The 24,523-nt window shown below is 48.1% G+C and overlaps 1 protein-coding gene across 1 annotated transcript in view; it reads left to right on the top strand.

Annotated features, from left to right (window-relative positions):
• The window catches only part of Sdk1 (sidekick cell adhesion molecule 1), a 959,866-nt gene that overhangs the window by 802,117 nt on the left and 133,226 nt on the right, over window positions 1–24,523 (top strand). Inside the window, exons 21-22 of the mRNA XM_075974284.1 lie at window positions 6,004–6,195; window positions 9,396–9,517. Of these exons, the coding sequence (XP_075830399.1) occupies window positions 6,004–6,195; window positions 9,396–9,517 (314 nt within the window). The remainder of the gene's footprint in view (window positions 1–6,003; window positions 6,196–9,395; window positions 9,518–24,523) is intronic.

The raw sequence follows: 24,523 nt of genomic DNA, 5'->3' as shown, positions 1-24,523 counted from the left end.
GGGGGAACCGAACTCAGATCCTCATGTGTGCATAGCAAGCACTTCCTCTCCAAGCTGTGTCTGCAGTCCCCAGAAGGAAGCCACTCTAGCTCTGATCTGGGGGCCGGATCCGAACCTTGCTCATCGTTAATTCTGGAGGTGGGGCTGCAGAGTGAGAGAGGCAGGCGGTCTCACCTGTCCAATGGCCTCCAGGCATGTGCTGTGTTCTAGAAACTGTCCAAGACTCTTTGATAGGCATCCTAACTGGAAGGGTCTCCCCCGCCCCAGATCCACACCCCCACACCTCTCCTGAGCTCCACCCTCCTTCCAAACTGCCCATGCTTTTCATTCTTGTTTTATGGCTTGAGGGGAGACCAGTGGGGCTGAGCCAACATTCCACGGCTGAAAGCTGGCTGCCAGGACCGCCAATTTATGATCATCTGCTCTCGCCAGCTAATGGGGCCTAATGAACTCATTTTCATACTTTATTTAAACAAATACCTGTAGTCACAAGCGAGCGGCTAGTGTTTATGATGGAGCTTGACCCTCCAAGCTTGGATGTTTCCCAGTTGGATTCTGCTGGCCTGCTTCCACTGTGGCCTCGACTGAGCGAGGAGGCCGCCCCACCACGAGCAGAGCTTCAGACAGACTCTGCCCTTCACGTCAGGACCAAAGTTGTCCACTCCTGGCTGCATGGCCCGTGCTTTTGCTCTCTCCTGCCCACACTGTGAAAATGTGTTTGTAGAGGCTGGGTCTGATGCCTGCCACTCTGAGAAGCACTATAGGGGGGAAACGTTCATGGATAGATGCCATCCAGCCCCTGTCCCACTGTGACCCCTCTCCCTCACATCAGTATTCCTCACTCAGCATTCCACACCCTGCCTAATGGTAGGCACCACCCCTAAAAAAACCCATGAATCTTCCCCAAAAGGTCAGCAATGTTCTGGAGAGGGTCCAGTCAGTAAAGCATATGTATGTGAATCTGATTTCCCAGAGCCCACACAAAAAGCCAGGCACACAGACTACACTTGTGTTCCCAAGCACCGAGAACATGAGGACAGGCGAATCTTACAGATTGATGAACTCTGGGTTCAGCAAGATGCACCATCTCTCAAAACTTACGGTGGAAAGGGATTGAAAACATTGACCTCTGGCCTATACATACACGCACACACATACACATACACACACACACACATACACACATGCAAATACACCTGGCCTTCTGAGCCTAGGTCAGGGAATGTTAGCATACACCCCGTCCTTCAGAGACATCACACGTCTATCCCACTGCTGAAGGCAACTGTAGGAGGCACATACATCTAAAAGTTTGGTCCTGGGCAATGTGACCTTTATGGCGGGCTGTCTGTCAGAGATGATGTTTTATCAGCCTGGCCCTTGGTGACCACCCCCATTCCACATCTCCATTTTATTTTGTGGCCAGAACGAGAAGGAAGCTTCAAGCAAGGGCGGCCGCGCACCTGCCTGAGTAAATCGCCCATTGTGCTCCTGTTGTAAATTGCGGTATCTCGCGCTCTTCCCCAGTAAACCCTGATTTATGAGGGCCGGAATGCCGACAGACAGTCTGTGATTGGATGCACTACTCTCTTGTAGAGAATTTACTCCAGATCAACAGAAAATTATTTCTGAAGCTCCCATGGTCGTTAGTCTCAGTTAGCAGAGCCATCCCCAGCAGGTAAGGAGCAGAGCTGGAGGTGGCTGGGAGTGCTGGCTCTCGGCAAAGTCTCGCTCTGCTCTCTCTTGCCGCAAGCTGAAGTTAGATGAAGCACTTGCTGGCCGGAGCTGCCGGCATCCACCACCCACATCTCCAAGGCTGTGTATAATAGAGGGGAGACATCTTCACACACCAGATTCCCTGTTCTCTGCCCTGTGGCAATATCCCATTATACTGCTCATTGGAAGTTACTAGCCAGGGCTTTCTCTGTGCTGGCACTAATCTTATTTATGCTTTCCAGAGCCGGGGGGCGGGGGGGAGGACATACACATGTATGCTGATGTGGGCACAGATGAAGACCAGTAGTCAACCTCCAATGTTGATTCCCAAACACTACCCACCTTGGTTTTTGAGACTTGACCTGGTCTTCACAAATTAGGCTAAACTGGCAGGCTGCTGTACCCAAGGGATCTGCCTGGCTCCATCTCCCCAGGATTAGCATTACAAGCATATGCCACCACATCTGGCTTTTTAAATGTGGGTTCTGGGGATCAAACTCTTGCAGGCACTTTATCCACTGAGCCGCCACCTCCCCAGCCCCAGAGCAAGCTCTTCAGTTGTCCATTTGGTGTCTGTTTGTGTCAGTAATGAGTCGAGCAGACAGTGCGATCCATTTGGACTCGAGCAGACACCAGCGGTGCTGTGCTTACTGGAGACACTGAAAATTGCTGTGTTCTGGCTCCAGGTTGACGTGATGAACAAGACGCTGTGTTTGGTAAATTTTTGCTAAAGAGCAGCTTTTAAACAAATAGAACCTCCTGGAAGACAAGGTGGCAGCTTTCAACACAGCCAAGTCCCCTTCCCAGGTGTTCGGAGAGGCCAGGAATCTCACACTGTTTACAGATTTATCAGGAAAAAAATCCTCCAGAGCCAGGGTTGTTGTTGGAATCTGTCCAGACCACAGACAGAGTAGACGGCCCTGAAGCAGGGCTGTTGATTTCTAGCAAGTTCCTGGGACCCCCTGTTTATTTCTTTCTTAGTAAAGTGAAGATAAACAATATCTCGATGTCAAGTGTGTGTCCTGTGGATTGCATGATATAGCCCAGGTGACATGCTTGGGACACCGCTTGAAACAGGCCCTCCCTCTGGAATTCACTAGCCCAGCAGCAGTGTGGGTCCTCTCCTCAGTGGCACAGAGCCCTGAATCTCCCTGCTCCATGCAGGATCACATGGCCTCTCAGGCCCTCGTCTCCAGCTCCAGGCTCCTCACAGCACTGGCGTTGGATGCCCTAATGCTCACCTCCCTTGGAGGTCTATGTGTTGAGCCATCGCATAGAGAAAAATCCCAGCAAGATGACACACAACTTTAATTCTAGAAGGCAGAGCAAAGTGAATCTGTGAGTTCAAAGCCAGGCTGGGATGCTTACTGGGACCTGTCTCTAAACAAACAAGTAAGTAAGTAAATAAATAATAATAAAAAAAAGTCAAAAACAAGAAAAAGTAGTCTCCTTACTGCAAATTAGTTGCAACCCAAGGGCTACACCTTGTTCGATGCTGTATTGGTTACTTTTCTTCTTGCTGGGACCAAACACCTGACAAACAAATCTGGCTTACAGTTGAAGGGATGCAGCCTGAAGCAGCAGGTCACATGACATCCACAGTCAGGAAGCTGAGCCAGATGGATGCTGGGGCTCAGCTTCTTTTCTCCCTTTTTCATTCCGTCTGACAGCCCAGCCCATGAGAGAGTCCACCTGTGTTTAGGATGGGTCTCCCCACCGCAGTTAACACAGTCTAGAAAATCCCTCACAGACACACCAGAGACTCGCCTCCTGGAAGAGTTCAGTCTATCAAATCTACAGTCAAGATCAGCCATCACAGATGCTAGAAGTAGCATAGTTTGTTTTGTTTTGTTTTGTTTTTTCAAAATTTCAAATTAACCACAAAGAAAGCGCTAATGAGGGTACTCTGTCAGAGTTTTTTGGTTTGGTTTGTTTTTTGTTTTGGGTTGTTTGGTTTTTGGTTGTTGTTGTTGTTATTTTTTTGCTTATTACAGAAAGCTTTATCCCATTTATTCATTTTTAAATTTTTATTAAGTTTATTTATTTTACATACCAACTACAGTTTCCACCCGCTCCTCTCCTCCCATTTCCTCTCCCCACCTCCTTTGTACTCCCCCACATTCATGCCTCAGAAAGAGTAATACCTCCCATGAGAGTCAACAAAGCATGGCATATCAAATTAAGGCAGGACTAAGCTTCCTGCCCCCCACCCCTGCCAACATCAAGGCTGAGCGAGCAAGGTATCCCACCTTAGGGGAATGGGCTCCAGAAGCCAGCTCATGTGCCAGGGACAGATCCTAGTCCCACTGCCAGGGGTCCCAGAGACAGACCAAGCCACACAACTGTCACCCACATGCAGAGGGCCTAGGTCAGCCCCATGCAGGCTCTCTGACTGTCAGTATAAAATCCATGAGCTCCCACAAACAAGCTCAGGTCAGCTGTCTCCGTGGGTTTCCCTGTCAGGATGGTGACCTCCTTTCCTCCTCCTTCTCTTCAACTGGACCCCCAGAGCTCAGCCCAGTACACGGCTGTGGATATCTGCATCTGCTTCCATCAGTTAGTGGATGAAGGTTCTGGGGTGACAATTAGGACAGTCTCCAATCTGATTACAGGAGAAGGCCAGTTCGGGCGGAGGGTACTCAGATCTTAGCACCCAGCCGTGGAAGTTGAAGCAGAATGCTCAGATCTTACACCAATCTGTGGAACCTGAGCAGAGTACTCAGATCCTAGTCCCAGTCCATGGAAACTCTGCAGTATGGGCAGTAGGTGAAGAAAGAGAACCTAAGACTTGGCGTTGGGCAAGACTGGAGGGGAGGTGGCAGCCAGAGACAGCATGGGAACAGCTCTTGCCAGGACCATGGGGGAAAGGGAGCAGGGACTAGGGCCTGAGACCCTGGTAGACTACACAGAGTAGTGAGGTTTGATGTTCCATGTCCCTAAGGCTCCATTCCTGGCCATTGGAATTCAGGCACTCAGGCGACCTCAAGGCCCCCATGGCCCCAGCATCTACCCATAGCTCCAACATCCCCCCATAGCCCCAGAATCCCCCCCGCATGGCCCCAGTATCCCTCTGTGGTCCCAGCATCTCTCCATGGCCCCAGCATCCCCCCTTGGTCCCAGCACACACCCCTCTTCTGAGGCCCCAGCATCCGTCTATGCCCCCAGCATCCTTCCATGGCCCCAGCATCTCCTCCCTCCCCATGGCCCCAGCATCTGCCCATGGCTCCAGCATCCTTCCATGGACCCAGCATCCCTCCGTGGCCGCAGCATCCCTCCGTGGCCGCAGCATGCCTCCAGTGGTCTTTCTTGCCTTGCTGTTCCAGCTACACTTCCCCCAACAACTGAGTCTCCCTGAAGGTACCTGGTAGTTACCACGCTGTCTGATGACTGTGGGGACAGTGAGCAGGGGGGTGAATTCTGACATTAAATTTTTTTTCAAAATATTAAAGTCCCGAGGCGCCATCCTCTAAGTTTCTGTTCACCCGCAAGAGCAGTTTCTAACTTTATTTATGGCTTTCATCTGAGTGAAGGGGAGCTAAGATGCGTCTTAGAGCTTCCATATCCCCGAGCTTATTGACTGAGAAGAGGGAAGGGCTGGCATCCTCAGCAGTTTTCCTTCGCCCGAGGACCCCGGGAGCTCTCTCCATCACTGTCCCCTCTTTACCAGACACTTTAAGCGCCCTCTAATCCCATCAGCTCCCCTCAAAAGGGTTTGACTCAGGCGCTAGTTGTTTTTTTTTTCACTAAGCCCCAAGTCACGATGGAATCTGAGGCTGAATAAATTGTGATCATGAGGCCCCGCCAGACTGAGACGAGAATCGGGAGGAAAATTAAATTTTTTTTTCCTAGAAAACCACATCTTCAGTAAGGAGCAGGGCAAAGCTCAGAGGCAAAGCAAAACTGAGAAAACAGGGACAGGTAAAAGGAAATATTTCCCTTTGAAAGCCGGAAGAATGGCCTGTCAATCACCACACACACAAGCACGCTCGCGTGCATGCACACAAACACACAGACACACGTGTTTCCGCACATGAGATGGGACCCTAGAGTGAGCCACCCACCCAGGGTTCGGGTAATGAAAACAGCAGTTAATGAAGATGGGAACCATGCTATAATGTCTCCCAATTGGACAAGAATGAGCTAAGCACAGCACTGCGGCTGGAGGGGCGGATCTGTCACCTCTTGTCCGTGCACCAGGCTCCTGAGGTTCCAGAACCCCATTCTCAAGGAGCACTGGCTTCCCACCTGTCTGGTGGAGATCCTGCCTCAGTTCTTCCCTTGTCTTTGCAGGCTATCAGATCTCCTGGGAGGTGTATGGGAAGAATGACTCTCGGCTCACACACACCCTCAACAGCACAACCCACGAGTACAAGATCCGTGGACTGTCATCTCTCACCACCTACACCATCGATGTGGCTGCCGTGACCGCCGCAGGTGTGGGCCTGACCACATCGTCCACCATTTCTTCCGGAGTACCCCCAGGTTAGCAGGGTACAGCATGCATACTTTGTTTGTGCTCTGTCATCTCTGACCCTCCAGTAGGGTGGCATTTCCATGCAGAATTCTCCAAGTGCCTGGAGAGCTAAGGGCGGGGATTAGCCTCCTACAGAGAAGGCAAAGGATACTGATCCACCCTTGGCTTAGCCTTCCACTGTATCTGACCTTGGGCCTCTTTCCAGAGTGTGAAAGCCAGCAGAAGTGACTTGAAAGGAAGGAGAGAGATGGTCTCCACGGGGCAAAAATGTGGTGTCCCCAGCCCAAGGTTTCCACCCTGCAGGTCCACAGCCAGTGACCACGTGGACAGTAGATGCCTTTGAGAAAGAGAAATAAGAAATACATTTGAAATTAAGTGTGGGAGGGGCTGGTGGTGCAGCTCAGCTACTGCACACAAGGTTTGGTTTCTGCACAAGCAAACCACGTATGGTGGTGCACGCTTAGAATGCAAGGGTTGCCCAAGGAAAGGCGTGTGCATCCAGAGTGTACGACAGTCCTCGGCTACACAGTAAGTTGGCAGGTGAGGCTCCTGAGTTTGCTCTGGATGAGTCCCATATGCATGGAAGACCACCGCACTAAGGCATTGCTTTACGTCTCCAGCCTGCAGAAAGAGGCCTTTGAAAACATTTTGAATTTATTTATTTATTTATTTACTGTGTGTAGACCCGTGTGCACACATGCACGTGATGGCCAGAGGCCAACATCTTGTGCCTTCCTCAATCCATTTTCATCTTATTTTGAGACAGGGGCACTCACTGAACCTGGAGCCCACTGATTGGCTAGAGCGATTGCCAAGCAAGCTTCTCGGATCCTCCTGTCTCCATCTCCCTAGAACTGAGATTATAGGTGTCAGTCACCACACCTGGCTTTGTATGTGGGTTCTGTGAAAGGGTTTTCCAGCACAGGGGTATCTTGGCACTAGGGAGGCAAGGAATACTACAAAATCAAACCATGCAGCAAACCCCACAGAAGAGATGGGTTGGGGTAACCACAGAATGACAGCTGCCTTTTGAGCAGGAGCAGACACAGCAATGGGCTGGGTGAAAGGCAGGCTTCTGTAGGGTCTTTGGAGCATGTGCAGTGAGCTGGTAGAAAAGTACAAGCTGGTCAGAAGTATTGTTTGCTAACTGTGAGTCATGGGGTGGGGATTCCCAAGTTCTGAGTTCAGGGGACAGGCCCAGGACAGGATGACTTTCCACTGGCCTGTTACCCTATATTCTCAGAATCTGAACTCAGTCTCTCACGGTTGTACAGCCAGCACTTTACTGGCTAAGCCTTCTCCCCCGCCCATACTCACGGATTTTACCCAAATTCCCATAAAACTTATAGCACCCAAACCACAGATTTGAAATGTCGTTAGTACATTTGTAGCACCGGCTGTGGTGTGGGCACTGTCTGGTGTGTTAAAAATGGAGTCGGCACCAGGGAGACCATGGGTAAGCACATCTGGTGTGGATGCAAAGTTCTGTGGCCTGGACACTGTCCATCCCTGCTAGGGAATGAGTACACTGACCTCTGAAGGTCTCTCTACATTGGCATTACTGTCTCCAGGCTATATGTCTCTAGGAACTGCAGTGGGGAGACACAGAAGACAAACGGAAGCATTTGCTCTGAGTGAGCCTCTGATGGTCGCCCTGAAGAGAGACTGTCGAGCTGCCTAAAGCCAGATCACCTGTAGCTAGCTAAGACACTCGGAAGCACCCACGGGATGAGCCTGCAGCGAGTCCTTCCGGGGAGCCGGCTTTGGTCTGCCAGGCTGGAGGTTTACATCCATTAGACGCTGAAGAGGCGTTTTAAGAATCCAGAGAGTGAAGGACTAGAAAGAAGAGTCACTTGTCCTTCGCTTTAAACATCTTCTGCGTCAAATTCATTAAGCCAGATGCAGAAGGACCCTTGAGGTCCTAGAGACCCTGCTTGTGACAATAGCAGGCTGTCACTATAGGGGCTTTATTATCCTGCGGCAAGACCTGCCTTCAGATACCCCAGTCGTGCAAGCTGGGACAGTGCCTCTCAGACACCTGAGGACAGCAAGCAGGCTTTCTTTCCTCCCTCTCTAATTTCCTTTTTCTTCCTTCCTCTTCTCCCTTTTCCCTGTCTCTCCCCTCCCCATCCCCACCTCCTTCTCTTCTCCTTCTCTTTCTTTCCACCTCTTAGATCCTGGAGATAGAACCCTGAGCCTTGTGCATGCTAGGCAAGTACTCTACCACAGAGCGACCCCCCCCCCATTTGTTTTTGTCTTTGTTTGTTTTGTTCCATTCATTTATTTTAATTTTGTGAGACAAGGTTTCCTGGATCCCAGGCTAGCCCCAAACTTCCTGTGTAGCTGAGGATAGTCCGAACTTCTGATCCTTCTGCCTCCATCTCCCAGTACTGGATCTGCAGGGGTGCACTGCCTTACCTGGCTTTATGCAGTGCTGGGGATCCAGGGCTTTGTGGGTGGACACAGCTTGCGGAGGTATACCTCCAGTCCTTTGTCTTGCCTTTTTAAGGTAGTTTTTGTCGGCATTATTTTTCTTTTCTTCCTTTAACCCGTTCTCTTACTCTTGGGAATTTCTCATTTTAAACACTTGGTTGAACTTGCAGGGAAGCCTGGCCTCCCAGAGAGCAGTCCAGCAGGTTCTCTCTGTATGAGTGGCCCTCAGCCCAGGAAAGCTCAGATGGCAGGCTCACCTTTCACCTATGGCGTTCCCAGAACAACTGAGTCCAGGAAAGAGTCCTGCACTGTCACCTGCTCTTGGTTGTCTTGGAAACCACATCTAAAACCTACAGATTTCCATCCCCTCCTCAACCCTGACTCCCGTGGCATCACGGGAGCAGGGAAAAGAAGTTAGACAGTCCTTTCTTGGTGCTGGGGCAGGAGCCTGGAGGATGTAATCACGTTCCCTTGTCTTTCTTTGCACAACAAGCACCTATTAATTATCTGCTCTCTGTAGAGATGAATAAGACAGGAGTCTCCTAATGCCACTTCAGATGGCCTGGGGCGCAGCGGGTGACCCTGTTAGAGGAAGGATCCCGCTGTGAGGCCTTGCTGAGGGGAGCTGCACTGCTTCTCGCTTTCCCCGTTTGGTAAACAAGGGCCTTTTGCAATGAAGAGTCATTATGAAGCTGTTTCCTCCCTAACAGGCTTGGCACCCACCCTAAGCTGGGACACAAGTTAACCCTCTTCCTGACTCTCTCACCCCCTCTAGACCTTCCTGGTGCTCCATCCAACCTGGTCATTTCTAACATCAGTCCTCGCTCAGCCACACTCCAGTTCCGACCCGGCTATGATGGGAAGACGGCCATCTGCAGGTGGATTGTGGAGGGGCAGGTAGGTGGCGACAAAATACCTGACCAGCAGCTTAAGGAGGAAGGAAGGCTCATTCTGGATAACAAGGCAGCACTGTCCACAAAAGGCCCGGAAGTCACAGTGAGACAGTCCACAGTCAGGAAGCCAAGAGGAGTGATTACTGATGCTCAGTGCATTTTCTCCTTTTCAATTAGTCCAGAACCCCAGTCCATGGATGGGGACACCCATATTCAGAGTGGGTCTTCCCACCTCTATTCTGGAAACCCCCTCACAGACATGGCCAAAGGTTTGTCTCCTAGATAATTCTAGGTGCTATCAAGTTGCCAATGTTAACTTCCACACCCTGGGAGCTAGGGATTCCCAATAGGCAGATGGTAAGGACCTGCCCTTGAGGGAGTGTTGATGGTCCCCCTAGAGAAAATCCAGGGTGGGTAAAAGGGGGTGTGCATGGAGGGGAAGAGCAGAGACAGGAATGAAATTAGACACTGAAGACAGGGTGGGCAAAGATGAGAAAATCAGGGCCCTATCAGGTAGCCAGAAGTGAAAATAAAGGAGGAAACTCAAGGCTGGTCCAGCATGGTACCCCAAGTTAGATAGCAACTGACTGACTTTTAAATTCTACTTCACAGTTAACTGACTACCAGACTGGTACAGCTTGTTTGGCATAGAGCATCATGGGTACAGCTGCCTTTCTAGAGCAGGCTTAGTCTCCAGGTGCTGTTCAGGGCATGGGGGATTTAGTGGTAGCTTGTGCTGTGGAAGAAACCATTCTATCCGCAGGTGGAAGGATCTCCTGACTCAGGGTATGTCTGGAGACAGCATAGAGTATTAGGAAGTGATGGGAAAATCTAGCATATATATCCAAGGATGGGCCAAGGAAAAGATTCAATGTAGTGTCAGGGGCTATAATAAACATGGGTGGGCTTGGACATCTAGGATGGCTATATGTAAATAGGATCTTCTGGTGTGGATGAATACCACACATTCCACCAACTCCATGTTCTGATAAAAGAGGAAAAGATGAAGAGCCAAATTGTGAGCAGTGAGTGGTGATGTTTAGAAGTAGTTTCCATGTAATTAGATCCTGGTGCCTCATCACTGTTCTTGCACTGGGCTGCAGGAGTCTCTCCTGGTTACTGGCTATGAATTGGAAAGCAAATCCTATACATACATGCACAAAAGTTTCACCAAGCCCATAGAATCCCCACAGTGTAAACTAATTCGATGGGAGCTAACCATCCCTGGGGCTGAGACTATTGACTTAAGAAAAATAAGAGTATATCTGTATTTTATGACTAATCAAAAAAAAAAAAGAACAGTGAATGAAACAAAAAAAAGTTGGAAACAGACTTTGAAACTTTAAGAAGAAAAATGTCTATGGAAAACTGTCTCGATGTTTATTGGACCTGGTTGCTGAGCAAGTTCCATGTGGACTGAAGTATCAAGCACACCTGTTGCTCCCAGATGCATTCTCACACTCCTTGTTCCCCTCCCTTACAGTCCCCCTCATCCACTGGCAGTCACTTGTCTTCTCTCTGTCACTATAGATTACATCTCCTTTTTTTTTCTTCAAAAAGTCTTCTGCCCTTTTTCCCAGTGCCATGTCCTATTGACAACACCTAGACACTGGAGAGGTCCTTGCAAGATTCCTTCTAGTCATACCACTTAACACTCCTCTGTCCCTCTATATCCTTTGAACCAGAAGTTCATCACAAAAACTTGATGAAATGTGCTTTCACTTTTGTATCACCCTCTCTTCTTCCTGTGTCCTCAGCATATCCTCGGTTCTCTGAGCATGTTGAGATAGATAAAGAGCATGAACTTATGCTAAATAAAGCAGCAGGAGGGAATGAACTCCCTGATTCCTGATCCCTACTCCATCAGTTCCCCATGAGTGCTTTCTCTCTTCATCCATGCATGCTCTTTCACCTGAACTGTTTTGTTTTGTTTTGTTTAATGTTCAGAGTGGAAATTTTTCCATTCTCTCAACTTTTACTCATTCTGTCTCTGGAACTTTGAAGGAAAGCCCTTACCCTAATCCCTCATATTGTTTGGGAACTCTCAAAGCCAAGAAGGCAGAAAACACTCATTTATAAATTATCAAAATAAGGCACTGCCTCCTTCTACTAGTGTTAAACAGATCTACTTTCCCTTTTTTTGTCTCTTTCCTAATATTGCAACAATTGTGAAAGCATATGCTTTTATATTCAGTGTGTTCCAGGCATCTGTACTCATTGCTCTATGTTAGTCATATGTATGTGTCTGTGTGTCTGTATGTGTATGCCATGGTGCACACATGGAAGTTAGAGGACAGTTTCAGGTCTTGGTCCTCTCCTTCATTTTGTGTGAGACAGTTTCTTTTGCCTGCTGTGTACATCAGGTGAGCCCCTAAACTTCTTCTGCCTCTTATCTGTCCATGGGAACACAGGGATTATGGACATATGCTACCATGTCCAGCTTTATGTAGGTTCTAGGGATTCAAACTAAGGTCCTTGTGCTTGTGTGGTGAGCCCTTCACTCACAGAGGTATCAATCTCCTTTGCCCCCATTGCTATTCTTTGAGCCCTAAATCCACCCATCTTTATCCCTTCATGTTTTAGATTTCTTGACATGAGAAGATTTGATTTTCTGGTATATGCCCCAGGACATGGTGCCTTCCTGGTCCAAGCTCATAAGAACTGTTTATACATGAGCCTGGGTTTTAAACAGTGCTGAGTAACATTTGAAGATCACAACCTGAGCATCAAAAGCTTGGGGAGCTCATTGCTGCCATCTGGTCATTGCTTCTGGACCTTTCTGGTCAGGAGAGGAAATACACTAAACATTTTTGTTAGAGTTACTTATTTCATGTTCGTGAGTGTTTTGCCTGTATACACATTTATGTACCATACATGTGCCTGGTATTCAGGAAGGCCAGAAGAGGGTGTCAGGTTCACTAGAACTGGAGTTGGAGATGGTTGTGAGACCCCATTGTGTATCCTGGAAATTGAACCTGTGTCCTCTGGAAGAGCAGCTAGTGCTCTTAGCCACTGAACCATCTCTCAGCCCCAGGAAACATGTATTTTTTTTAACACCATAAGGTCATAGTGATATTTTCAATTCAAATCAAATACCATTATCCTTAAATTCATATCTTATAGTAAATTTGCCTTATATGCATTTTTCAGAAACCCCAGTGTTCTTATTTTCTTTACCTGACTATTATATTGAATATAAACCTGTGATTTCAACAGCGTAATCAACATGACCACTGAATGCAGCATAAGGGTTTATCCTTAGGTTTAATTCTCTCCTGTGTTCACCGCCAAAATGCTGAGCTTAAAAAAAAATCACCCAACAGTATTCTTTTTATCCACGCTTTCATCACCAATTTGTATATAACTAGACACATTCATTTCAGTTGTTGTGTTCTTTTGCCTTGCTTATTAGCAGTTAGATTCTGAAAAAAAAATCATTTCACCTGAGAGAAATCGCTAGGGCTTTTTAAGTTTATTTCCACTTTGTAACTATTTACACTATTGCAGAGTCAAAGCTATAGAAAAACGATGTGCTGGGAAGTCTAGGTTCCCTGCCTGTTACTGCTTCTTGTGGATAACTATGCCTACTTGAATCAGTACATTGTATATGTATTGATGTGTGTGCAGGTGCACATGTGTGTACAATGCACATATACATGCATTCCTATAGAAACCATAGGTCAACCTCAGCTCTTGTTCCTCGGGTACTGTTCACCTGGTTTTGGAGACAGAGTCTTTTATGCATTTGGGGTTCACTGAGCAGTCTAGGCTAATGGCCAGCTACCCCCAGGGGTCTTCTTGTCTCTAACTCCTAAGCACTGGGATTGCAAGTAAGTAGTATCAGACATGCCTAGGTTAAAAAAACAAACAAACAACTTAGGTTCTATGGGTCAAACACTTTATTGAATGAACTATCTTTCCTATCTCCCAAGCTCTCTGCCCTTCTCTTTGACAACAAAAACAAACCTCCATATTTGTATTACTGTCCTAATGTGAAATGTGGCCTTCTGCACTCACTGCCCTCGTGATAAAGTAGCTAGTCCACACCTGTACATTTCCTGTCCACTCCCCCATCTCCCCAGCCTTCACCTGCTATGGTTGTGTAGCCTCTTCTCCATGTTGGGCCTGTGTTTTCTACCACTGCCATCAACAAGTTGCCAAACACAGAGTGCTTACCCAACACAAACATGCTATTAGAGATCAGTTCATTGCAAGTCTAGTGTGGGTTTTATAGCTAAAGCATGGTGCCCGTAGCACAGCGCCCCCTCTGGAGACTTTGAAGAGGAGCTGAATTCTGTGATAGAGGTAAAAATCAATTCCATGTTGGGAACCCAAGGTTTGGTGTGTAGGAAGCTACCTGTCAGCAGGACTATTCTAGCTACTGAAGGTCACCTTGTCGGGTATCTCAGAGTTCCTTCCCATCTTCAAAGTCAGTCATAGCAAGTGGGTCTTCTTCAGACTGGGATTCTCCTTCTGCCTTGGTCTCATCTCAAGGACACTATTCCACTTCTAAGTACCCCTGTGGTGACTTTGGACCAAATAATCTTGTTCTTTTAGTGTGTTTAGCCTTGTTGCCATCAGCCTAGAGTCCTATGCTATGTGAGGCACCCTGTGCATGAGTTCCAGAAGTCAAAGGGAATGAAGAATCAAGACCAGGGTTAGAAAGGGATTCTTCTACCAAGAAATTGGTCTTAACATTTTGTCTTTTTGCTGCTATGTATCTTCAAATTAGACCCCAGGCATGAGGCTGCTGGGTGTAGTCAGATTTTTCTTTGGGCTGCCAGATCACAGACAATGATATGGTGAGTTATTAATTACAAGAGCTTGGCCTTAGCTTAGACTTGATACTAACTAGTTCTTATAACTTTAGTTAACCCATATATTTTAATCTACATTCTTCCACAAGGCTTGTTACCTCATCTCCATACTGTTTATCCTGATTCCTCCATGTTTGTCTAGAGACTCTACCTTTTTTCTTTCCAGAGTTTTCTCTCTGTTTGGAAGTCCCACCTATACCTCCTGCCTAGCTATTGGCCATTCAGCTTTTTATTACACCAATCACAGCAAATACACCTTCACACAGTATAAAATATCCTGCAACAGCTAGATCAAACAGTAACTGCATGCTAACCCTTCCCAGAAGCTACCAGATGTCTCTTCTATAGGTCTGCACAGGGCATTTTCATCAGAACCACATATGTAGAATGAGGTAATGTCCAATTAAGTCCAACCTCTGAGTCTTCTCTGGCATGTTTTTTGATAGGAAGTAAGGCTTTTCCAATTTGTGTGTTCTGAAGAAGCTCCACCCAATTTTCTGACCCCCACTTCTATTTTCATATGCATTTAGATGTATTTTTGAGCTTTTCCTTCCTTCTCTTCTTCCTTTTGTCCTTCCCTCATTTTCTTCTTCCTTCCTCTCTTCTTTCCATTTATCCATCTTTATTCCTTTTTTAAAATATTTACTTCTTGGATATTTAAGAAACTGTGCATAGTAGGCAGATGCTCTACCACTGAGCCACACCCCAGTCCCTCACTGGGGGATTTTAGGGAGGTACTCAACCACTGAGCCACACCCCAGCCCCTCACTGGGAGATTCTAGGCAGGTGCTCTATCACTGAGCCACACCCCAGTCCCTCACTGGGGGATTTTAGGGAGGTGCTCAACCACTGAGCCACACCCCAGCCCCTCACTGGGGGATTCTAGGCAGGGGCTCTACCACTGAGCCACACCCCAGCCCCTCACTGGGGGATTTTAGGGAGGTGCTCAACCACTGAGCCACACCCCAGCCCCTCACTGGGGGATTCTAGGGAGGTGCTCTACCACTGAGCCATACCCCAGCCCCTCACTGGGGGATTCTAGGGAGGTGCTCTACCACTGAGCCACACCCCAGCCCCTCACTGGGGGATTCTAGGGAGGTGCTCTACCATTGAGCCACACCCCAGCCCCTCACTGGGGGATTCTAGGGAGGTGCTCTACCACTGAGCCACACCCCAGCCCCTCACTGGGAGATTCTAGGCAGGTGCTCTACCACTGAGCCACACCCCAGTCCCTCACTGGAGGATTCTAGGCAGGGGCTCTACCACTGAGCCACACCCCAGCCCCTCACTGGGGGATTCTAGGGAGGTGCTCTACCATTGAGCCACACCCCAGCCCCTCACTGGGGGATTCTAGGGAGGTGCTCTACCACTGAGCCATACCCCAGCCCCTCACTGGGGGATTCTAGGCAGGTGCTCTACCACTGAGCCACACCCCAGCCCCTCACTGGGGGATTCTAGGTAGGTGCTCTATCACTGAGCCACACCCCAGCCCCTCACTGGGGGATTCTAGGGAGGTGCTCTACCACTGAGCCACACCCCAGCCCCTCACTGGGGGATTCTAGGGAGGTGCTCTACCACTGAGCCACACCCCAGCCCCTCACTGGGGATTCTAGGCAGGTGCTCTACCACTGAGCCACACCCCAGCCCCTCACTGGGGGATTCTAGGGAGGTGCACTGCCATTGAACTATGTTTCTGTGCCTCTTCACTGTCTATTTTGGTACAGATTCTCAGTAAGCTTTCCAGTTTGGTCTTGAACTTGTGATCCTTTCTCTGTCTCCTTAGTAGCAGGAATTACAGGTTTATAACACCAGGTCTGGTACTAGTCACGCTATGCCTACCATGTTCCCAGCACTTCAGTCCCATGTAGTTTTTCCAACTGAAGACAGTGACACTCACTGTCTCTGGCCCTGGGTTGGTACTTGCTTAGATTTTGTGGTGCAACTGCCACTCTCTTTCCTGGTCATTTCTTCCCCAAGTCTTTCCTCCTGGTTCAATTTCCTTTTCCTTCGATTACATCTCTTAGTTGTTCTCTGGGTTGCAACACGGTGAATGTTAACTTCTCCCATGGTACGACTGGGTAATCTAGAAAGATCTTTAGTGCCATCCTCTGAATGGCAGTTTAGCACTCTAAGTGCAGGAACTAAAGGTCTGGAGATAATAGCCCGCTTTCTCCTCATTCTTATTGTTGACGTTGAAGTTCACCTCGTACCCTATCTTACTTTGCCAGTAATCTAGTATCTTAGGGATCTCTTGTATTCTGCAGCTTAACTATAATACATCAGGTCTAGGAGGATGTTGTGAAATATTACTCTCTGTAAAGATGTGTTACATTTGATTGTGTTGCAGAATATTACTTTAACTATGTAAAGATGTGTTACATTGTTTATGCTGCATTTGCTTAATCATGTAAAGATGTGTTACATTTGCTGATGCTGTACTGTTTTAACAATGCAATGATGTGTTGCTTTGCATATTGGTCAATAGCTAGTCAGTAGAGGGATAGGCAGGGCTGATGGACAGAGAGAATAAATAGGAGGAAGGAATGAGAGAGAGAACGAGGGAGAGAGGGAGATACCAGCCAGACAGATATGGAGTAAGACATATAGAATGAAAGAAAAGTAAAAAGCCCTGGAGCAAAATGTAGATGAAGAGAAACAGGTTCAATTCAGTTATAAGAGCTAGTTATAAGATAAGACCAGACATTCATAGTTGACAAGTCTCCTTGTCTTGATCTGGTTGACAATCCAAGAAAGCCTGCTACAGAAGGATCTTTTGTTATTTTTTCATGTGTATGCATAATATATGTGCATCGATGTGGTGTACATGTGAGTGTGGGAGCCAGAGACTTACACCAGATATCTTTTGGATTGTTCTTCACTTTCTGTATCAAGGCAGGGTCTCTCACTAGCTAGCTAACTTGCCCCAAGTATCCCCCCTTTCCATCTCCTGAGTGCTGGGATTGTACTGGGCCCCCATGCCCATCAGGATTTCGTGTGAGTGCTGGGACTCAGTCTCTGGTCCTCACATTTGCACAGCCCTGGGCTGCTTCTGAAGTCGGGGTGTATCAGACACTTTGAGTCTAAAACTTCATTTGCTCTGGCAAATTCTTTGTCACGGTCTGTTTGGATGCAGCCTCTCCACTGTCTGTTGTCTCTTGCTGGGACTCCTGGTGGATGTAAGAAATTGCTTCTCTCTTTATCCTCCTGGTCGCTCAGCATCCACTTCCTATTTCTCTTGTCTTATCTCTCTGTGCTCCTCTCTAAATAATGTCCTCAGAAGTAGTTTCCAGTAAATTAATTCCCTGTTGACCCCTATCTCATCGGCCCTTTTGTCTGTTCGGAAGTTTTCAATCTTAGTGACAGATATTTACATCTTATATAGCTCTATTGCTTCTTCATCTCTGCCTTTTAAAAATAGATAGCAATAGCGACGTATTCTGTCCTTAATGTTACAGTTTATTCCGTGTGTGTGTGCGTGCGTGTGCATACGTGCGTGTTTGTGTGTGTTTGTGTGTGTGTGTGTGTGTGTGTGTGTGTGTGTGTGTGTGTGTGCGTGCGTGTGCTTATGCACATTTGTATGGCAACCTGAGGTCAAATCTGGGTACCATTTTTCAGGACACAGTCCATTTTGGTTTGGTTATTTGTTTGGAGACAGGATCTCTCACTGGCCTGGATTAATCTGGGCAGGTTGGCCCTCAACTCCCAGGCATTCTCCTGTCTCTGCCTTCCCCCTGCTGGGAGAACAAGCATGCACCATTACATCTGGCTCCTTAAGAGGGTTCTGGGGATCAAGCAAGAGCCTTACCTACTGAGCCATGTCCCCAGTTGACTCTCCTTATTCTGTGTTTGTTTTAGGTCTTGGGCATGTCATTGCTTTAAAAGGTTCTCTCTCTGAGAGCCCAGACTAGCCTTGAACTCATGATCTTCCTGCCTCAGCCTCTCCAGCGTGGAGATGACAGTTTCACTACCACCCAGCGACAGTTCATTCTCGTGTGCCTTTCTATGTCTTAGGGATTTGGGTTTTGTTTGTTTGCTTGCTTGCCTTTCCATACTGGTTAGGTTTTCCCACACTTGATGATTTAGTGGTAGCATTTTCACATCTCTCCCCCAAATCACCATTTGATATTCTCTTTCTCTAGACCAGTGGTCCTCAACCTTCCTAATGCTGTGACGCTTGGATACAATTCCTCATGTTGGGGTGACCCCAACTATAAAATTGTTTTCATTGATACTTCATAACTCTAATTTTTCTACTGTTCGGAATCGTAATGTAAATATCAGTGTTTTCCAATGGTCTTTGGTGACCTCCATGAAAGGGTCTTTCTATCAAAGAAAAGGGATTGAAAACCTTTGCTCTAGACCCCAAAAGTGGGGCACTCATGGGGAGATGCTTATCTTCTTTTTGTTCTCTCCCTCCCCCCCCCCACAAGTACAGGCCTGGGGAGGAAGAGAAGCAGACTCCATATTTATAGTGAGTACTGCATTAGTTCCCCTTTCCAGCAGCCAGAGGCCCTTTTTCTTCCTTCACCTCAGTTTTGCTTGCAGAATGTGAAGGGGCAGACTGGACCCTTTTGCTCATCTCGGTGATGCAAAGGCCCTGTGGTTCACCTCCCTGGACCTTGTTCCAGCCCTTGATTGCTAAGAGAGACCCTCCCCCAGAGCAGCCACACTTCTGGTTTCCCGAGTTGAGCGGCTGTAACAGGCTGACTGCCCTTCCTACCCAGCTCCTCCGTGGCTTCTGGTGTGTAGGGTCCTTCACTGCTGTAGTGCAGGAACTGAAATACCCGTTAGTCACGTTCCACCCACAATACTTCAGTCTGAAAGTTGAAGCCTCAGAATGGCCAGCAGTTCCTTCCCCCTCAGACCAGGTCCCTGAGCTCTCTGTGTTTGTGTTCTCAGCCAGATTAGTTCGGAATCCCAGGGGGCAGGCTTGTAAAAGCACCTTCATCTTTCGGGTCCACTGAGGTCAAGAGAAGTTAGAAGGAGGATGCTGCAAGTCTCATGCTTGGTGTTTGAGACCCTGAGCAACTGCCAGAGGGCGGGATGTGCACATGATGGTGGCATCTTTCCCCAGCTGGATCTTTGTGTCACACAAAAGCAACAGCATTTTCTTTAAGTGTCTGGATGGGCTCCACCCTCAGAGTGCTGAGGAGGGAGGGACGTGGGGGGGGAGTCTCACTATAGTGCAGAAAACTGGGGTTCCTCTCACAGCCTCTCCAAAGGAGATTGGGTGTGGAATGTTCTAGAAGTCTTTGTTTTCACTGCCATGACTTATTATCACAAGGCCACGCTTCCTGGGAGCCTCCAGAGCAAATTTGCAGCAGCAGCTTCTGGAAAGCTTCCCAGGAAAGAGTGGGAGGTGAGTTCAGCTCCTCTGAAGGCAATGGAGGGGGCTATGGCCCTGACCAGGCTGCCTGAGTGTTAGTAGAGCCGTGAGGGCCACAGTCTGGGCCTGGGCAGCCCTAACAAGTTAGGCTTGCACCCTTTCTCAACTAAAGAGACAAGAAAGAGTGGAGAGAGAAAGACAGGGGTGGGGGAGATTCAATGGGACCATATTAGGAATAAAGAGATTCAGTCCCCCCCCCCCAGTTCATCTCTGAGGTTCTGACATAGGGTTTGGATTATAAATGAGGGCAAGAGATCCACATAGCTAGGCAGTCCCAGTCAGCATGGTCAGGGCCCCAGACTCTCCTGCAAGGAGATCTGAATAGTTGTCAGAATGTATAAAACTTCTTTCTGGGAGACAAGCTCCCTGTCAGGCTGGCCCAGGCTTCCACCTTTTACTTCTCCCAGCAAAGGACTCCTGAGGAAATTTCAATTCCTTGGAAGCCTGTAGTCAATCACAGAAACTTATTATTAATTATGAAAGCTCAGCCAATAGCTTAGGCTTGTTTCTAACTGGCTCTTATAACTGATAACTTAAATGAACCTATTTCTATTCATCTACGTTCTGCCTCGTGGCTTTATTACCTCATCTCCGTACTGCCCATCCTGCTTGCTCTGTGTCTCCTGGTGTCTCCACCTTCTTCTTCCCAGCATCCTCTGTGACTAGAAATTCTGCCTAGCTATTGGCCATTCAGCTTTTTATTAAACCAATCAGAGTGACACATCTTCACAGTATACAAAAAGATTATTCCACAACAGAAACCCTTGTTTTAATAGTCAGATAGACAAAGGGAGGGGCACAGGTATCTCTTTAGAATCTCTCTTTCTCTGTCTCTGTGTGTGTGCGTGCTCACATGTCTCTGTGTGTGTGCATTTGTACATGTCCCATGTGGGCACACGCAGGGGCCGGAGGTTAACGTTGGAAGTCTTCCTTAGTTATTTCAGTGTTTTCAGAGGCAAGGTCTCTGGACCCAGGGCTTGCCATTTCAGCCCTGACTAGCTAGCGATTGCTGGGGATCTGCCTGTTTCCGCCTCCCCAGCACTGAGGTCACAGGGGCACACTGCCACACCCGGCTTCTTTCACATGGGTTTCTGTGGATCCCCATGTTCGCCCAGCAGACACGTTACCCATTAAGCCATTTCCCAGCACCCCTCTTTAGAACGTGAGGGACAGGTGTGGCTCTCAGAGGAGACCCAGCCTGTGGGATGCCTCAGCCCCTGCAGAAGACAAGAGGAGACATTACAGCAGCGAAGGTCGGACGCTCCAATCCAGCGCCCTGCCCAACCTGTCCATCTTTCCAACGAAGACCCAGAGTTAAATCACTGGCCCAGGGTCACACTGAGCATCCACAGAAAGCTTGGAAGGTGGAGGATGAGGACAGCACCTGGAGCTGAGAATGAGACGGGCTTGCTGTCGTTCTCTTTCTCTGGATGGGCTGAGCTGTCAGGCATGTGCTGGGAGTGTGGGTTGATCACAGTGGCACCTGCTGAGCCTACAGTGCACAGAGCATCCCCTTGCCCATCACTGGCCTCCACACAAAGCAGTTCTGCCTTTTGGAAGAGAAGCCATTCATTTATTACCCAGAGCTGGAGCAAGCTCACCAAGGGGCAGGAGTTGGTCTTGCTGGCAGTGGGATGTGTTTGCCTGAAGAGGGCTATTCATGCTCACCCTTCCAAGCACACCAGCTCCTGAGATGACCTTGTGATCATTTAGTAAATGGCTGAAAACTAAGTCAAGATGTCCAACCTAGAGAGAAGGAGTCCACAGTGTGGAAGCGGGGGTGAGGGTAGAAAGGTTTGCCAAGGCCTGGGGAAGACAGCCTGGTCTGGAAAGCGCTTGCCTTACGAGTATGAGAACCTGAGTTTCATCTCCCTGGACCCATGCTTGTTTTTTTTTATTTAAAGCTAGATATGAGGTACAAGTTTGTAATCTCAGTGCTGGAGACATTTAGAGCCTAGCCAACTTGGTGAGTTCCGGGCCAGTGAGACCCTATCTCAAAAACAACGAGGTGGACAGTTCCCAAGTAACAACAACCAGGTTTACCACTTGCCTTCACTTATACATGCACATGTGTGCATATTTTCCTGTACACACACATGCAAGGCATACACACCCATTTCACACACATGAACTAACACACACATATATGTATTAACACATACACGCATTAACATACACACACACACACACACACACACACACAGACTTCCTAGGCTAGTAGAGGAGCATGGAGGGAGGAACAGGCCAAACTATCTGGGGCTGTGGAAGGCTCAAGAAGGGAATGACCCAGAGCTGAATGTCCAGGCTCCCTGGCCTCCCCCAGGCAGCAGCCAGGACTGAAGACCGGCACATCCTCCCAGGCCAGCGTGTCCAGTGCAGCCTCCACTCCACTTCCATGCCTCCCACTTCCCAGTGCATCTCTGAATTAAGTTTCGCTTATATCCCAACTACTTTCTAAAACCGCGAACCAATGCTTTTGTTGCCATTATTTTTTGGTTTGTATGTGTGCATGCCTGCGAACGTGTTCACATGTGCACAGGTGAGTGTGTACATATGAGCAAAAGACTAGAGGCCAGAGACAGCATCTGGTGTCTTTCTCTACCACATTCCTCCTCATTTTTTGAGATCTGGTCTCTCCCTCAGTCTGGAGCTTGCTAATTAGGGTCGGCTGGCTGGCCGGGGAGCCTTAGGCATCCACTTAGGGATGGATCCTCCTTAGGATCCTCCATTTCCCCGTGCTGGGACCACAACCATGTGCTACCGTGTCCTGCTTCCTTTTATGTGTGTTCTTGGGATTAGACTCAGGTCTTCTCATGTTCACAGGAATCCCCTTACTCGTAACCATTTCCCCAGCCCCACACACTGAGGTTTTTGACTTCAGTTATCCTCCGTGAATTATGGGATGAAAGATGCCTGCTGTTGGAAAAGCCCCTTATACGGCCCTTGTAGTGTCGCTGCTCAGATATGGGTTTAAAAAGATAAAAAGCAGCAGCTTTGGTGGGTATTTCTGGTTCTGTAATGCATTGCTTAATTAGCAACCTCTGGCTGCAGATGGAGCAAAACCGCTCTCCCCACATTTTCCCTGCAGTTGGCAGCGGTACCTGTTGTCCTTGGCCACCCTCTCCCCACCCCTTGCTTCCTTGCCCTCCCTCAGCCCCTGCTGCACACGGCCATTTGCTGCGCTCTAATAGCCAGAATTGCTGCCCGACTCCTGCGAAGGCTGCTTGGGGCAGGATTGTCGGTAATGAAGACGCTCTTGGTAACACTTTGGGTACAGACAAAACTGTTTCCGTTCTGAAAATGGAAAGCCCTGATGGGGTGGGGGAACCCACTAAGTGCTTATTTGTGCATAATAGTAGCCATTTTCTTTAAAAGGAGCTGTTTTAGAGAGTGTTATGGGCTAATAAAATAAAACACGAATCTGTTCCATGCTGGTCTCCTGGTAACTAAGGAACAGTGGAGATGGAGATATCGTGTGGCCCCAATGGCCTCAGAGGTGACATGTACAGGTTGCCCAGAGTGTCATTAACCATTCCCATTGAAGTGACTCATGCCTGGGGGACACCAGGGCACGAGGAAATGCTGTGTGTCTTCCAGGTGTGCTCGGCAGGTTCCAGGAACTAGATTGGATGGAGGCTGATGGATGGAAGGCCACAGGTGGCACTTTGTGTTTCTGCATGCTGCTTTGGTTAAAGGACGCATCACTGGGTGTGCAGGGTTTCCCATTTACCTAACAAGCCATTTTATCTGAAGCCTCTCGCGATACATACACACTAGGGTGATTTCCAGCGCAAGCCTGGTCAACAGCTGAGCATGTGTGCCTCTATTAGAAGTTTCTGTTCCTAGGCAGGGCATTCCCTTCTGCCTTCTGCCTACACAGCCAGGAGAATGAAGGCCAGTGTGTGGCTGAGAGTTCCAATCTGGGCATCTCTCTTGTACCCTATGCTAGACTCTATGGATCCTCTCCTGCTTCTAGCCACACTAGCTAAGCACTGTCTAGGCCCAGGACTCAGACACCAGAGACAAGACAATAACCTTCCCAGCATCCATCAGAGGGTATAGAGACTCATGAAAGAAACAGATGCCAAGCCCTCTTGGCATAGGTCACCATGAGCAAAGGTTGCCATGGTTCTCATGTATATACAGACAGTCCCCAACTAATGATGATTCCTTGTGTATGTGTGGACAGTGCCAGCCTGCTATAGTTCAACTCATAATATCTCAGCTCCACTCCACAACAAAAGCTGTTCTCTGTAGTGCACCATGTGGCCAGCCTTTTCTATATGGTAGTTCTGTGTTCCATCATGATCGAGTGAATATATATATATATATATATATATATATATATATATATATATATGAGCTAGTCAATATTTTACTATAAAATACTTTACTATAAAAATAGACTGCATTAAATGGCATTGGCCAAGTGTAGGCCAGTGTAGGTGTTCTGAGCATGGTTAATGAGGGCCAAGCTAAGCTGTGATGCTCTATAGGTCAGGTGTATTCAGAACATTCTCCTTGTCCATTAATTTCTCTGTGGGTCGGGGTTATGATGCCAACCCCTTCTAAACTAACAGGCATTTTGGTTTGCTTGCTTCTCTCTCTCTCTCTCTCTCTCTCTCTCTCTCTCTCTCTCTCTCTCTCTCTGTGTGTGTGTGTGTGTGTGTGTGTGTGTATGTATGAACATACGGGAGCAGAAATAGACTTGAGAGGTCTTTTTTGAGATGGTCTCTCGCTGAACCTGGAGCTCACCAGCTGGATAGACTGTCTGGCCAGCACCCTCCAGGGAACTGCCTCCCCACTT

The sequence above is a fragment of the Microtus pennsylvanicus genome, chromosome 1 (genome assembly GCF_037038515.1).
Source record: "Microtus pennsylvanicus isolate mMicPen1 chromosome 1, mMicPen1.hap1, whole genome shotgun sequence".
In the NCBI taxonomy this organism is placed as follows: domain Eukaryota; kingdom Metazoa; phylum Chordata; class Mammalia; order Rodentia; family Cricetidae; genus Microtus; species Microtus pennsylvanicus.
The sequence above is the reverse complement of the archived record's forward strand: the minus strand, read 5'-3'. Positions and strand labels throughout refer to the sequence as shown.